The 15,426-nt window shown below is 40.4% G+C and overlaps 1 protein-coding gene across 7 annotated transcripts in view; it reads right to left on the bottom strand.

Moving 5' to 3' along the window:
- The window catches only part of LOC102801147 (PDZ and LIM domain protein 5-like), a 78,787-nt gene that overhangs the window by 11,351 nt on the left and 52,010 nt on the right, over positions 1-15,426 (bottom strand). For 2 of the 7 annotated variants that reach the window (XM_085493847.1, XM_085493853.1), the window contains 4 exons: positions 13,641-13,757; positions 13,019-13,132; positions 4,904-4,981; positions 2,504-2,568 (listed from right to left, as the gene is read on the bottom strand). In XM_085493847.1, the coding sequence (XP_085349973.1) occupies positions 2,504-2,568; positions 4,904-4,981; positions 13,019-13,132; positions 13,641-13,757 (374 nt within the window). Of the gene's footprint in view, positions 1-2,503; positions 2,569-4,123; positions 4,181-4,903; positions 4,982-13,018; positions 13,133-13,640; positions 13,758-15,426 lie in introns of all 7 variants that reach the window. The other 5 variants (XM_085493848.1, XM_085493849.1, XM_085493850.1 and 2 more) reach the window with 5 other exon arrangements.

Here is a 15,426-nt window from a genome sequence, read left to right as displayed (position 1 = left end):
CCCTCTACTTACTTGATGGTTTTAGAGGGCTATGTTTATATGATGGTCCTAGGGGACCTCTACTTACTTGATGGTTTTAGAGGGCTATGTTTATTTGATGGTCCTAGGGAGCCCTCTACTTACTTGATGGTTTTAGAGGGCTATGTTTATATGATGTCCTAGGGAGCCCTCTACTTACTTGATGGTTTTAGAGGGCTATGTTTATATGATGGTCCTAGGGAGCCCTCTACTTACTTGATGGTTTTAGAGGGCTATGTTTATATGATGTCCTAGGGGACCTCTACTTACTTGATGGTTTTAGAGGGCTATGTTTATATGATGGTTCTAGGGAGCCCTCTACTTACTTGATGGTTTTAGAGGGCTATGTTTATATGATGGTCCTAGGGAGCCCTCTACTTACTTGATGGTTTTAGAGGGCTATGTTTATATGATGGTCCTAGGGGACCTCTACTTACTTGATGGTTTTAGAGGGCTATGTTTATATGATGGTCCTAGGGAGCCCTCTACTTACTTGATGGTTTTAGAGGGCTATGTTTATATGATGGTCCTAGGGAGCCCTCTACTTACTTGATGGTTTTAGAGGGCTATGTTTATATGATGGTCCTATGGAGCCCTCTACTTACTTGATGGTTTTAGAGGGCTATGTTTATATGATGGTCCTAGGGAGCCCTCTACTTACTTGATGGTTTTATAGGGCTATGTTTATATGATGGTCCTAGGGGACCTCTACTTACTTGATGGTTTTAGAGGGCTATGTTTATATGATGGTCCTAGGGAGCCCTCTACTTACTTGATGGTTTTAGAGGGCTATGTTTATATGATGGTCCTAGTGAGCCCTCTACTTACTTGATGGTTTTAGAGGGCTATGTTTATATGATGGTCCTAGGGGACCTCTACTTACTTGATGGTTTTAGAGGGCTATGTTTATATGATGGTCCTAGGGGACCTCTACTTACTTGATGGTTTTAGAGGGCTATGTTTATATGATGGTCCTAGGGGACCTCTACTTACTTGATGGTTTTAGAGGGCTATGTTTATATGATGTCCTAGGGAGCCCTCTACTTACTTGATGGTTTTAGAGGGCTATGTTTATATGATGGTCCTAGGGGACCTCTACTTACTTGATGGTTTTAGAGGGCTATGTTTATATGATGTCCTAGGAAGCCCTCTACTTACTTGATGGTTTTAGAGGGCTATGTTTATATGATGGTCCTAGGGGACCTCTACTTACTTGATGGTTTTAGAGGGCTATGTTTATATGATGTCCTAGAGAGCCCTCTACTTACTTGATGGTTTTAGAAGGCTATATTTATATGATGGTCCTAGGGGACCTCTACTTACTTGATGGTTTTAGAGGGCTATGTTTATATGATGTCCTAGAGAGCCCTCTACTTACTTGATGGTTTTAGAGGGCTATGTTTATATGATGGTCCTAGGGAGCCCTTTACTTACTTGATGGTTTTAGAGGGCTATGTTTATATGATGTCCTAGGGAGCCCTCTATTTACTTGATGGTTTTAGAGGGCTATGTTTATATGATGGTCCTAGGGAGGCCTCTACTTACTTGATGGTTTTAGAGGGCTATGTTTATATGATGGTCCTAAGGAGCCCTCTACTTACTTGATGGTTTTAGAGGGCTATGTTTATATGATGGTCCTAGGGGACCTTTACTTACTTGATGGTTTTAGAGGGCTATGTTTATATGATGTCCTAGGGAGCCCTCTACTTACTTGATGGTTTTAGAGGGCTATGTTTATATGATGTCCTAGGGAGCCCTCTACTTACTTGATGGTTTTAGAGGGCTATGTTTATATGATGTCCTAGGGAGCCCTCTACTTACTTGATGGTTTTAGAGGGCTATGTTTATATGATGTCCTAGGGAGCCCTCTACTTCTTGATGGTTTTAGAGGGCTATGTTTATATGATGTCCTTGGGAGCCCTCTACTTACTTGATGGTTTTAGAGGGCTATGTTTATATGATGGTTCTAGGGAGCCCTCTACTTACTTGATGGTTTTAGAGGGCTATGTTTATATGATGGTCCTAGGGGACCTCTACTTACTTGATGGTTTTAGAGGGCTATGTATATATGATGTCCTAGGGAGCCCTCTACTTACTTGATGGTTTTAGAGGGCTATGTTTATATGATGGTCCTAGGGAGCCCTCTACTTACTTGATGGTTTTAGAGGGCTATGTTTATATGATGGTCCTAGGGGACCTCTACTTACTTGATGGTTTTAGAGGGCTATGTATATATGATGTCCTAGGGAGCCCTCTACTTACTTGATGGTTTTAGAGGGCTATGTTTATATGATGGTCCTAGGGAGCCCTCTACTTACTTGATGGTTTTAGAGGGCTATGTTTATATGATGTCCTAGGGAGCCCTCTACTTACTTGATGGTTTTAGAGGGCTATGTTTATATGATGGTCCTAGGGGACCCTCTACTTACTTGATGGTTTTAGAGGGCTATGTTTATATGATGGTCCTAGGGGACCCTCTACTTACTTGATGGTCCCATGGGGCCTCTAGCTGCAGCAGCATATTGATTTGGAGCCGATAATGGCTTCCCACTGAAATCACAAAAACACAATATGAAATTTCCATCTTTTTGTAGAAAGCAAAAAATATACACAATAATGAACAAAACACAACAGTGACATAAAAGTGTGGTGTGATAACAATATGGCAATATGAAATGTTATAGCAAGAAGTGTAGCGCAAATGAATTTACATGCATCACAATTTTAGTGAAAATAAAATAGCCAGACACCATGAGTGCAACCTGCTCTTATGATATTGCCCTTGACCCACCCTGAAATGGTCATTATGATATTGCCCTTGGCCCACCCTGAAATGGTTATTATGATATTTCCCTTGGCCCACCCTGAACTTGTCCTTATGATCTACCCTGAACCTGACCAAATGATATTATCGTGGGTCATTAAATTGAGACAGGAAAATGTTAAAAACTGTGAACAATCAAAATCTGATGACTTTAAGTGCGTAATGCTGAAAGAAGATCGGTTATTATGATAAAGTAGCCTGCAATGATGATTTCCAGAAAAACTGAATTTTATAATGAGGAAATAAATGTACATGACAAACAAACAAACTAACAGTCAAAAAAATAACCATTGGTGGAGAAAATGCATTATGCAAAACACCTAGAAAAGAAGACTTGAAAAAAAAAAAGTAGACCTTTAGATTGAATGATCAGTACCAGTATTGCTCTACGCATATGGATATGTGACATCAAAACACACCCAAACAATCATGATTTGGAATTAAAAATTGTCAATAAATAAGAGAGCTATATTATCAAAGGTCATGCCCCTTGACCCTTTAATGCAGGAAGTTCCTAAAAATAATTTGAGAAATTTGTTAATTGAAGGGACCCTTGCAGTTCTGAAATAGTTTTTGATCCAATTTTGAATTATTTTACTAAAAAACAAAACAAATCAGTCCCTCCAAGGCAATCGTGATATTATTCTCTTAATGTTTCCTGCTAAAATTTTGATTTTGCGTGTTTTTAAGTAGTTGTGAATAATACCTTTTGTTACCAGTAATTTTGAGTCAAATTTATTAAAATTTCACATTTTCTGCAGGTCTTGATCAAAAAAATCTAATCTGATATGCAAATTAAATCACAAATACATTAAATGTTAATAAGTGAATTTTCTAAAATCACACGAAACACAACATTCACAAAAAAAAAAAATTATTAAATGTGCATCTTTCTGTTCTCTTCTGTCAGTATTATGGAAAAGGCTGCTTCATTTTGAATTTTATATCTACATGCCGAAAGTCAAGTTGAAAGCAAGTGTCTAAAGAATACTGCACATACATTTTGGTAAGCAATACTGGTACTGCTTGTGTGTACATTTTTTTTTTGACTTAAGATACTAGTAGGTTAATAAAGATTAATTGGAAAAATTGTGAATTAACAAATTTTTGGCACATATTAATTCAAGTTTTCACTTTGCGTAAAAGCCATTGTGCTTTTACCAAAAGCGGTATGGTAGCCCAGAAGTGCCAGGTAAATCACAGAGGGCTGTTAAAAAATACAGTGGCCTGGAAGGACCTTTATGATTGGTCAGAACTGCAAGAGTATGTGTGAAAAGTTACCTATGGGCGTGTCTCCTAGTGTCAGATGGTTGGAAAGAAACTTTCACACCACCAGAACTAGAAATAGAAAGGAAAGCAACAAAAAAAGACTAAGTGAGATATTATGAATCAACAACACTGTCAGCAGAGAAATTAATAACAAGAATTGATAGTTATTTGAAATTATGTGGCTATGTGAAAATATGGTGATTTACCTGGAATGCACCTGCATGCTAAAATGTGGCAAGTGGTGCTAGAAATCATGCAAATTAAGACTTAATACAATTGTCATATAAATGTTTATTCAGTGTATGGTGGCCTGCAAACGTGACCTGGATGAGAAATTTGCATTGCTAAATTTTCAGTGGATTTCTAATGATGCAATATGGTGGGCTGGATGTTCAAGTTTCAGTATTAAAAGCAATACTGCCCATAGAAGTACACACATATATTTGTACATATTTGAGAAGGTGAAAACAGGGGCTTGGTAGCCACACAATTTCAGGAATTTCATGGGCTGTTATATTTTATAAGATAGAAGATAGGAAGTGAACATGCATTAAGTATAAGAATACATAAAACAGTAAATAGTATTACATTGTACTAGTATATTCCCACAGAAAAGTTATAAACATAACTGTGAAAACAAAATCTTATTAAGATTGACAAAAATTAAGAGAAAGTTTATCTGGATTTTTTTTTTAGTAAAGTAGTGAATTCATATTAAATATGAGGTGGTAGTTTTTAAAACTGATGAGAACTCTGATGAGAAATATTTAAATTGTTATTCATGCCGCTTACGAGACTATGTCGCCCTCAGCTGCCAGAGCTTGGGCTATCCGTTCATCTGGACTTAGTGGAGGAGGAGTCAGGGGATACCTAATTCAAACAAAACATGCAGAATGTAAAGCAGGCAATGTCATTACAGGCAAGGATATCACAGCAGGGTATGTAAATATCGAGTCAGTTTAGAAATCAGTGTGTAAAATATCTAAAATACTGTGTATCTAAATACTGATAAATTTATTATATATATTGACAAGTCTATCTCTAACTAGAACACTATGATGTATACAGACAAGAACATCTTTCTGGAACACTGGTTAATCTATGGAGTATATCGGCAATTTCGAACTCGAACATGAGTGAACATGTAGTGGATATTTTTTACAAGTCATAATAAGTCTCTAACTGGAACACTAGTAAACTAGTAAACCTATGTGTACATTTGACAAGTCATCAGACATCTTTCTGGAACACTGGTACACCTATGGAGTATATTGGCAAATCCATTTTTAACTAGAACACTAATAAACATGTGGTGTATATTTTTTTACAAGTCTATCTCTAACTAGCTCAGTAGTAAACCTGTGGTGAATATTTTTTCACAAGTCTATCCCTAACTAGAACAGTAGTAAACCTGTGGTGAATATTTTTTACAAGTCTATCTCTAACTAGAACACTAGTAAACCTGTGGTGAATATTTTTTACAAGTCAATTTTTAACTGGAGCACTATTAAACCTACGTGTACATTGCCAAGTCCATTTCTACCTAAAAGACTCGAGTCATCGGACATCTTTCTGGAACACTGGTACCTAAGGAGTATATCAGCAAGTACATTTTTCTAACTCAAACACTAGGAAACCTGTAGTGAATATTTTTTACAAGTCAATTTTTAACTGGGGCACTAGTAAACCTATGGTGTACATTGATGAGTCCATTTTTTTATATATTTACATGTCAATCTCTAACACTAGTGAACCTACGATGTATATTATATACATAAAAAAATAGATAGAATAAATACAATTCAAAGTAAGTATAATACCACATTGTCCAAATCTGATGATGTCCTCGTGAACACTCTGTACGCAATTTTATATAAAATGTTGTTTATTTGTAGATAATTTTGTTTTGACTGAGATCAAGGCTGGATGGCAGGTAGGATAGGAAACAATACACATACATCATAACACACACAATGCAAAATGGAGGCAAAACAAAATGGCAGAATTACATCACAATGCATGGACTTCTGGATAACATTAAGACATACCCATAATGCAACACAAAAGGAATTACAAACGAGAGTCACATTTAGTCACAAATTTAGTACGATATGTAATTGGTTCACATTGGGTGGCTCTGAGAAAATGGAAAGATTAGAATTGGTTAATAGGACAAATGAAGTTCATGTATACGTTAGTTTTAATTGTCTATAAAAATTAAATATACAACTTGAATTGGCAGATAACCAGATGATTGAATAAGACCTCATACAATAACAGCCAGGTGATTGGCTGGTATTCACTGATAGCCAAGTGATTGGCTGGTATTCACTGATAGCCAGGTGATTGGCTGGTAGTCACTGATGGCCAGGTGACTGGCTGGTATTCACTGATGGCCAGGTGACTGGCTGGTATTCACTGATGGCCAGGTGATTGGCTGGTATTCACTGATAGCCAGGTGATTGGCTGGTAGTCACTGATGGCCAGGTGACTGGCTGGTATTCACTGATGGCCAGGTGATTGGCTGGTAGTCACTGATGGCCAGGTGATTCGCTGGTATTCACTGATAGCCAGGTGATTCGCTGGTATTCACTGATGGCCAGGTGATTGGCTGGTATTCACTGATGGCCAGGTGATTGGCTGGTAGTCACTGATAGCCAGGTGATTCGCTGGTATTCACTGATGGCCAGGTGATTGGCTGGTAATCACTGATGGCCAGGTGATTGGCTGGTATTCACTGATAGCCAGGTGATTGGCTGGTATTCACTGATAGCCAGGTGATTGGCTGGTATTAGCTAATGGCCCAGTGATTGACTAGTGTTTGCTGTTGGCTGATAACCAGCTGACTTGTTTGCATCTTTTGGCTGATATACAGGTGATTGGCTGGAACACACTATTGCCTGGTATCAGGATTAGGGCTTTTTTAACAAAAGCACCCCAAATTTCACTAAATTTGTTTAATTCTGATGGAGGTGATTTATAACTATAATAATGAATCGAACACAGCAGCGTATTGTATTCGGAGCAGGGTCTAGACATGATGATGTTTGAGGTATTTGCCTCGCACATAGACCCTTCTCCTTATTCTATAGGGTGCTGTGGGGATTCATTGTTGTGTAAATAGCCAAGTGATTGGCCAATATTCTCCATTGGCTGATAGCCATGTGATTGGCCGGTATTCACTATTGGCTGATAGCCAGGTGATTGGCTGGTATTCCCTATTGGCTGATAGCCAGGTGATTGGCTGGTATTCACTACTGGCTGATAGCCAGGTAATTGGCTGGTATTCTCCATTGGCTGATAGCCAGGTGATTGGCTGGTATTCTCCATTGGCTGATAGCCAGGTGATTGGCCGGTATTCCCTATTGGCTGATAGCCAGGTGATTGGCTGGTATTCACTACTGGCTGATAGCCAGGTAATTGGCTGGTATTCTCCATTGGCTGATAGCCAGGTGATTGGCTGGTATTCTCCATTGGCTGATAGCCAGGTGATTGGCCGGTATTCACTATTGGCTGATAGCCAGGTAATTGGCTGGTATTCTCCATTGGCTGATAGCCAGGTGATTGGCTGGTATTCTCCATTGGCTGATAGCCAGGTGATTGGCTGGTATTCTCCATTGGCTGATAGCCATGTGATTGGCCGGTATTCACTATTGGCTGATAGCCAGGTGATTGGCTGGTATTCCCTATTGGCTGATAGCCAGGTGATTGGCTGGTATTCACTACTGGCTGATAGCCAGGTAATTGGCTGGTATTCTCCATTGGCTGATAGCCAGGTGATTGGCCGGTATTCACTATTGGCTGATAGCCAGGTAATTGGCTGGTATTCTCCATTGGCTGATAGCCAGGTGATTGGCTGGTATTCTCCATTGGCTGATAGCCAGGTGATTGGCTGGTATTCTCCATTGGCTGATAGCCATGTGATTGGCCGGTATTCACTATTGGCTGATAGCCAGGTGATTGGCTGGTATTCCCTATTGGCTGATAGCCAGGTGATTGGCTGGTATTCACTACTGGCTGATAGCCAGGTAATTGGCTGGTATTCTCCATTGGCTGATAGCCAGGTGATTGGCTAGTATTCACTATTGGCTGATAGCCAGGTGATTGGCTGGTATTCACTACTGGCTGATAGCCAGGTAATTGGCTGGTATTCTCCATTGGCTGATAGCCAGGTGATTGGCTGGTATTCTCCATTGGCTGATAGCCAGGTGATTGGCCGGTATTCACTATTGGCTGATAGCCAGGTAATTGGCTGGTATTCTCCATTGGCTGATAGCCAAGTGATAGGCTGGTATTCTCCATTGGATGATAGCCAGGTGATTGGCTGGTATTCCCTTTTGGCTAAAAGCCAAGTGATTGGCTGGTATTCTCCAGTGGCTGGTATTCTCCATTAGCTGATAGCCAAGTGATTGACCAATATTCTCCATTGGCTGATAGCCAGGTGATTGGCCGGTATTCACTATTGGTTGATAGCTAGGTGATTGGCTGGTATTCCATATTGGCTGATAGCAAGGTGATTGGCTGGTATTCTATATTGGCTGATAGCCAGGTGATTGGCCGGTATTCACTATTGGTTGATAGCTAGGTGATTGGCTGGTATTCCATATTGGCTGATAGCAAGGTGATTGGCTGGTATTCTATATTGGCTGATAGCCAGGTAATTGGCTGGTATTCTATATTGGCTGATAGCCAGGTGATTGGCTGGTATTCCATATTGGCTGATAGCAAGGTGATTGGCTGGTATTCACTACTGGCTGATAGCCAGGTGATTGGCTGGTGTTATCCATTAGCTGATAGCCAGGTGATTGGCTGGTATTCACTATTGGCTGATAGCCAGGTGATAGGCCAGTATTCTCCATTGGCCGATAGCCATGTGATTGGCTGGTATTTTCTATTGGCTGATAGCAAGGTGATTGGCTGGTGTTCTCCATTAGCTGATAGCCAGGTGATTGGCTGGTAATTCCTATTGGCTGATAGCCAGGTGATTGGCTGGTATTCTACATTGGCTGATAGCCAGGTGATTGGCTGGTATTCACTATTGGCTGATAGCCAGGTGATTGGCTGGTATTCCCTATTGGCTAAAAGCCAAGTGATTGGCTTGTATTCACTATTGGCTGATAGCCAGGTGATTGGCTGACAGCCAGGTGATTGGCTGGTATTCACTACTGGCTGATAGCCAGGTGATTGGCTGATAGCCCCTACTAGCTAAAAGCCATACGATTGGCTGGTATTCTCCATTGGCTGATAGCCAGGTGATTGGCCAGTATTAGCTATTGGCTGATAGCCAGATGATTGGCTGGTATTTGCTATTGGCTGATAGCCAGGTGATAGGCCAGTATTTTCCATTGGCCGATAGCCATGTGATTGGCTGGTATTTTCTATTGGCTGATAGCAAGGTGATTGGCTGGTGTTCTCCATTAGCTGATAGCCAGGTGATTGGCTGGTATTCCCTATTGGCTGATAGCCAGGTGATTGGCTGTATTTTCTATTGGCTGATAGCCAGGTGATTGGCTTGTATTCGGTATTGGCTGATAGCCAGATGATTGGCTGACAGCCAGGTGATTGGCTGGTATTCACTACTGGCTGATAGCCAAGTGATTGGCTGATAGCCCCTACTAGCTAAAAGCCATACGATTGGCTGGTATTCTCCATTGGCTGATAGCCAGGTGATTGGCCAGTATTCGCTATTGGCTGATAGCCAGATGATTGGTTGGTATTTGCTATTGGCTGATAGCCAGGTGATAGGCCATTATTCTCCATTGGCCGACAGCCATGTGATTGGCTGGTATTTTCTATTGGCTGATAGCAAGGTGATTGGCTGGTGTTCTCCATTAGCTGATAGCCAGGTGATTGGCTGGTATTGACTATTGGCTGATAGCCAGGTGATTGGCTGGTATTCGCTATTGGCTGATAGCCAGATGATTGGCTGACAGCCAGGTGATTGGCTGGTATTCACTACTGGCTGATAGCCAGGTGATTGGCTGGTATTCCCGATTGGCTGATAGCCAGGTGATTGGCTGGTATTCACTTTTGGCTGATAGCCGGGTGATTGGCTGGTATTCCCTATTGGCTGATAGCCAGGTGATTGGCTGGTATTCACTATTGGCTGATAGCCAGGTGATTGGCTGATAGCCAGGTGATTGGCTGACAGGCAGGTGATTGGCTGGTATTCCCTATTGGCTGATAGCCAGGTAATTGGCTGGTTTTCACTACTGGCTGATAGTCAGGTGATTGGCTGGTATTCACTCTTGGCTGATAGCCAGGTGATTGACTGGTATTCCCTATTGGCTGATAGCCAGGTGATTGGCTGGTATTCACTATTGGCCGATAGCCAGGTGATTGGCTGGTATTCTCTATCGGCTGATGGCCAGGTGATTGGCTGGTATTCTCTATCGGCTGATAGCCAGGTGATTGACTGGTATTCCCTATTGGCTGATAGCCAGGTGATTGACTGGTATTCACTACTGGCTGATAGCCAGGTAATTGGCTGGTATTCACTATTGGCTGATGGCCAGGTGATTGGCTGGTATTCACTATTGGCTGATAGCCAGATGATTGACTGGAATTCCCTATTGGCTGATATCCAGGTGATTGGCTGGTATTCACTACTGGCTGATAGCCAGGTAATTGGCTGGTATTCACTATTGGCTGATGGCCAGGTGATTGGCTGGTATTCACTATTGGCTGATAGCCAGGTGATTGGCTGGTATTCACTATTGGCTGATAGCCAGGTAATTGGCTGGTATTCCCTATTGGCTGATAGCAAGGTGATTGGCTGGTATTCTCCATTAGCTGATAGCCAGGTGATTGGCTGGTATTCACTATTGGCTGATAGCCAGGTGATTGGCTGGTATTCGCTATTGGCTGATAGCCAGATGATAGGCTGACAGCCAGGTGATTGGCTTGTATTCACTATTGGCTGATAGCCAGGTAATTGGCTGGTATTCCCTATTGGCTGATAGCCAGGTGATTGGCTGGTATTCACTATTGGCTGATAGCCAGGTGATTGGCTGGTATTCGCTATTGGCTGATAGCCAGATGATTGGCTGACAGCCAGGTGATTGGCTGGTATTCACTACTGGCTGATAGCCAGGTGATTGGCTGGTATTCCCGATTGGCTGATAGCCAGGTGATTGGCTGGTATTCACTTTTGGCTGATAGCCGGGTGATTGGCTGGTATTCCCTATTGGCTGATAGCCAGGTGATTGGCTGGTATTCACTATTGGCTGATAGCCAGGTGATTGGCTGATAGCCAGGTGATTGGCTGACAGGCAGGTGATTGGCTGGTATTCCCTATTGGCTGATAGCCAGGTAATTGGCTGGTTTTCACTACTGGCTGATAGTCAGGTGATTGGCTGGTATTTACTATTGGCTGATAGCCAGATGATTGATTGGTATTCCCTATTGGCTGATAGCCAGGTAATTGGCTGGTATTCACTATTGGCTGATGGCCAGGTGATTGGCTGGTATTCACTATTGGCTGATAGCCAGGTGATTGATTGGTATTCCCTATTGGCTGATAGCCAGGTAATTGGCTGGTATTCACTATTGGCTGATGGCCAGGTGATTGGCTGGTATTCACTATTGGCTGATAGCCAGATGATTGACTGGAATTCCCTATTGGCTGATATCCAGGTGATTGGCTGGTATTCACTACTGGCTGATAGCCAGGTAATTGGCTGGTATTCACTACTGGCTGATAGTCAGATGATTGGCTGGTATTCCCTATTGGCTGATAGCCAGGTGATTGGCTGGTATTCACTACTGGCTGATAGTCAGATGATTGGCTGGTATTCCCTATTGGCTGATAGCCAGGTGATTGGCTGGTATTCACTACTGGCTGATAGTCAGATGATTGGCTGGTATTCTCCATTGGCTGATAGCCAGGTGATTGGCTGGTATTCCCTATTGGCTGATAGCAAGGTGATTGGCTGGTATTCTCCATTAGCTGATAGCCAGGTGATTGGCTGGTATTCACTATTGGCTGATAGCCAGGTGATTGGCTGGTATTCACTATTGGCTGATAGCCAGGTGATTGGCTGGTATTCCCTATTGGCTGATAGCAAGGTGATTGGCTGGTATTCTCCATTAGCTGATAGCCAGGTGATTGGCTGGTATTCCCTATTGGCTGATAGCCAGATGATTGGCTGGTATTCACTACTGGCTGATAGCCAGGTAATTGGCTGGTATTCCCTATTGGCTGATAGCCAGGTGATTGGCTGGTATTCACTATTGGCTGATAGCCAGGTGATTGGCTGGTATTCGCTATTGGCTGATAGCCAGATGATAGGCTGGTATTCCCTATTGGCTGATAGCAAGGTGATTGGCTGGTATTCACTATTGGCTGATAGCCAGGTAATTGGCTGGTATTCCCTATTGGCTGATAGCCAGGTGATTGGCTGGTATTCACTATTGGCTGATAGCCAGGTGATTGGCTGGTATTCGCTATTGGCTGATAGCCAGGTGATTGGCTGGTATTCTCCATTGGCTGATAGCCAGGTGATAGGCTGGTATTCTCTATCGGCTGATGGCCAGGTGATTGGCTGGTATTCGCTATTGGCCTTTGGATTGGTTGCCAGATTAGCTTATAACACAAAATGGCAATTTTATATGGGTATGAAAACAGCTTTTATAAATCTAGATCACTGTATTTTATTAATACCAATAACATGCAGACATGATTTATGGAGTGTTAATCTATTCTGTGCTTGACTTTTGATTAAATGATTGTATAATTATAAACATTATAATTTCATGAGTGAAACATCATATATTTGATGGCAATGGACAGTTATGGTAACACTACACCCAAATAAACAAACTATTATTTACATACTAGTATCTACATCTACTCTAAACCATGCATAATTAGTATAATATTTACAGAGAAATCGTTGTCATGGTTACCCTGAATCGTAGGATCCTGTTGGGCTGCTAAATGCACTGCTGGAATGACCTGTTGATCTGGTACTTGGACTGGGCTTTTGTGAAGGCGTGAATATTGGTTTAATGCCGCACACACTAATCGCGATAGGTAAAGTTAAGAAGTTAGCAATGAGAAAATAGATAGATAGAAATAAAAGCAGATGATAAGACAAGAGAATATACCGTTGGATTTCATTGGATTCTTGTCAATTTATGCGGAGATAAATTGGACTATCAAGCAACAATAAGTAAAGAAACCTGCAGTACTTGTTTGTGACATTATGAAATTACTTCCTCTTTATACCCAGTAACATTGAGCGAGAAATAGGATGCGGCTAAATAGAGATAAAATGTATTTTTGCTTAATTATCAGCTGGCCTTTTTGAATTATGATGATTTGTATCAACTGACTTATGCCCTCTGGTTTATCCGAGTCATTTATTCATGTGGACGTTCATACAAATCACCATGATAGATAAAAAGCAGAAGAAAAAAAAAATGCTTTGTGCTGATAACAGGATGAGAATTCTGAAATACTCTTGCAAGGTATACCACTATGCATTGCCGAGTGGTGTACAGCAAACATCATTCAAACGTAACCTACTCTTTGGTCGAATCAGGATTCTGAGCCAGTGCTCTGGCGATGATTTCATTGGGATCGGGTGGTGGAGCCACTCTGTACATGGGTCGGGCTGCATTTTGCACGTCTTCTGATGTAAGCCTTTATTTAGAATCATTTGGAATATAAAAGTATATGATTAATATTAAAGGGTATATCAGGTGTTGCAATGTTGCTGCTACTGAAGTGTACACATGATGAACTCACTTCAAACAATGTTATCGATACATTGCACCAATACTATTCCCAACTCCGTCGTTATGTAGATGATCAGACAAAAATTCTTAACATATTGAGTGTACTGTAACCGCCTAAATTTCGCGAGATACAAATTTTCATGATTTTTGTGAGTTCGTGAAAACAACGAACAGTTCTTTAGAGTCATATGACACGAAGTACCAGCAACTTCAGCCAATTGATATCAAATTCAATAAAATCATAAAGTCGCGATAATTCACAGATGCGGAAATTAAGGGGTTTACAGTATGATACAGTTTGATGTGATTAGTTAAACAACCATATAAAAACACCACTCTATGTGTTACTATAGTGATCACTGCAATGACACGCTGCATTGATATTTGGTGCAATTATAAACTGAAATAGAAGCATCTATGGTTAAAAACAAGTGTTCGGAATAAATTACAGGGTTGACATGGATTGGACATTCTAGTGTTCTTTTTAACTTTATTTTAATTCAATGAAAATTTGTCACATGTGAACCATATTATAGGCCGGCAACAACAAATTGTTTATTTCAGGTCAGCGCACATTTCAGGTCAGAAGAGGATGCTGACAACATTTTTTCAAGTTTCAGTCGAAATATTGTAAAAATTCTATTAAAAAACAAAATAAAACACATTTTTTCTCAAATCCAGATTATAATCACATCGAAAAGGGTGAATTTCCCCATAATTTTCTTCAAAACAAGAACTTCTTTTGGAAGTAATTTTTTGGCCATAATAATCTCAGCACTTTCAAGTATATTTTAATATCAGAGGTGCATAAATTAACAATTAAAGACAGTTAGCAAAAATGAAAAGATCTGTAGTTAAAAGGAAATAAACAAAAAAATGTTTTATCAAGTCAGTTGGCACATCAATGACGAAGATGTACAACTTTTATCCAATGTCACAAAAATGATCAGAAACAATTTCATTCATTAAGTTAATCTATGTCTTTTTCAATTATGTCCCCTTCAAATAAAATCTAATCATGCAAATAAAATTTGACAGGCTAAAAAAAACAGCCTATTTGATTGGTCGATATTAACCCCTTTAACCATCAGTTAACTATGACCTTTGACCCTTTCACCACCAGGGTCAACAAAGATCAAGTTATCATGACATTTTTTGAACACAATAGAAAACATTTCATAATCTACAACGTTGGATTTAGAGAAAGTTCCACAAATCAAATTAATATTTGCACAGTGTTCAATAACAATGTGAGAGGGCTAATATCACCAATCAATTTATAAAGACAATTAAATCAACATCAACTAAAAATAAATTGTTATCATGTTTAAGAACAAATACACTACAGTTTAAAATAAAGTATGAAATTCAAAGGAGAGAGGCGAGATCCACATTGATATTTTCAGCCATCTTGTCTGAAATGATACCCACATATTTCAGTTACTGGGTACACAATAATCACTTCTAAAGCATATACAGTCGAAAACATAGTGACCACAAAATGCTTTAAATTCACAATATTGTGAGTATGGAAAAAATCATGAAATTTTGAAACAGTGAGTGATTTTCGTCAA

The sequence above is a fragment of the Saccoglossus kowalevskii genome, chromosome 19 (genome assembly GCF_978046115.1).
Source record: "Saccoglossus kowalevskii chromosome 19, keSacKowa6.1, whole genome shotgun sequence".
In the NCBI taxonomy this organism is placed as follows: domain Eukaryota; kingdom Metazoa; phylum Hemichordata; class Enteropneusta; family Harrimaniidae; genus Saccoglossus; species Saccoglossus kowalevskii.
The sequence above is the reverse complement of the archived record's forward strand: the minus strand, read 5'-3'. Positions and strand labels throughout refer to the sequence as shown.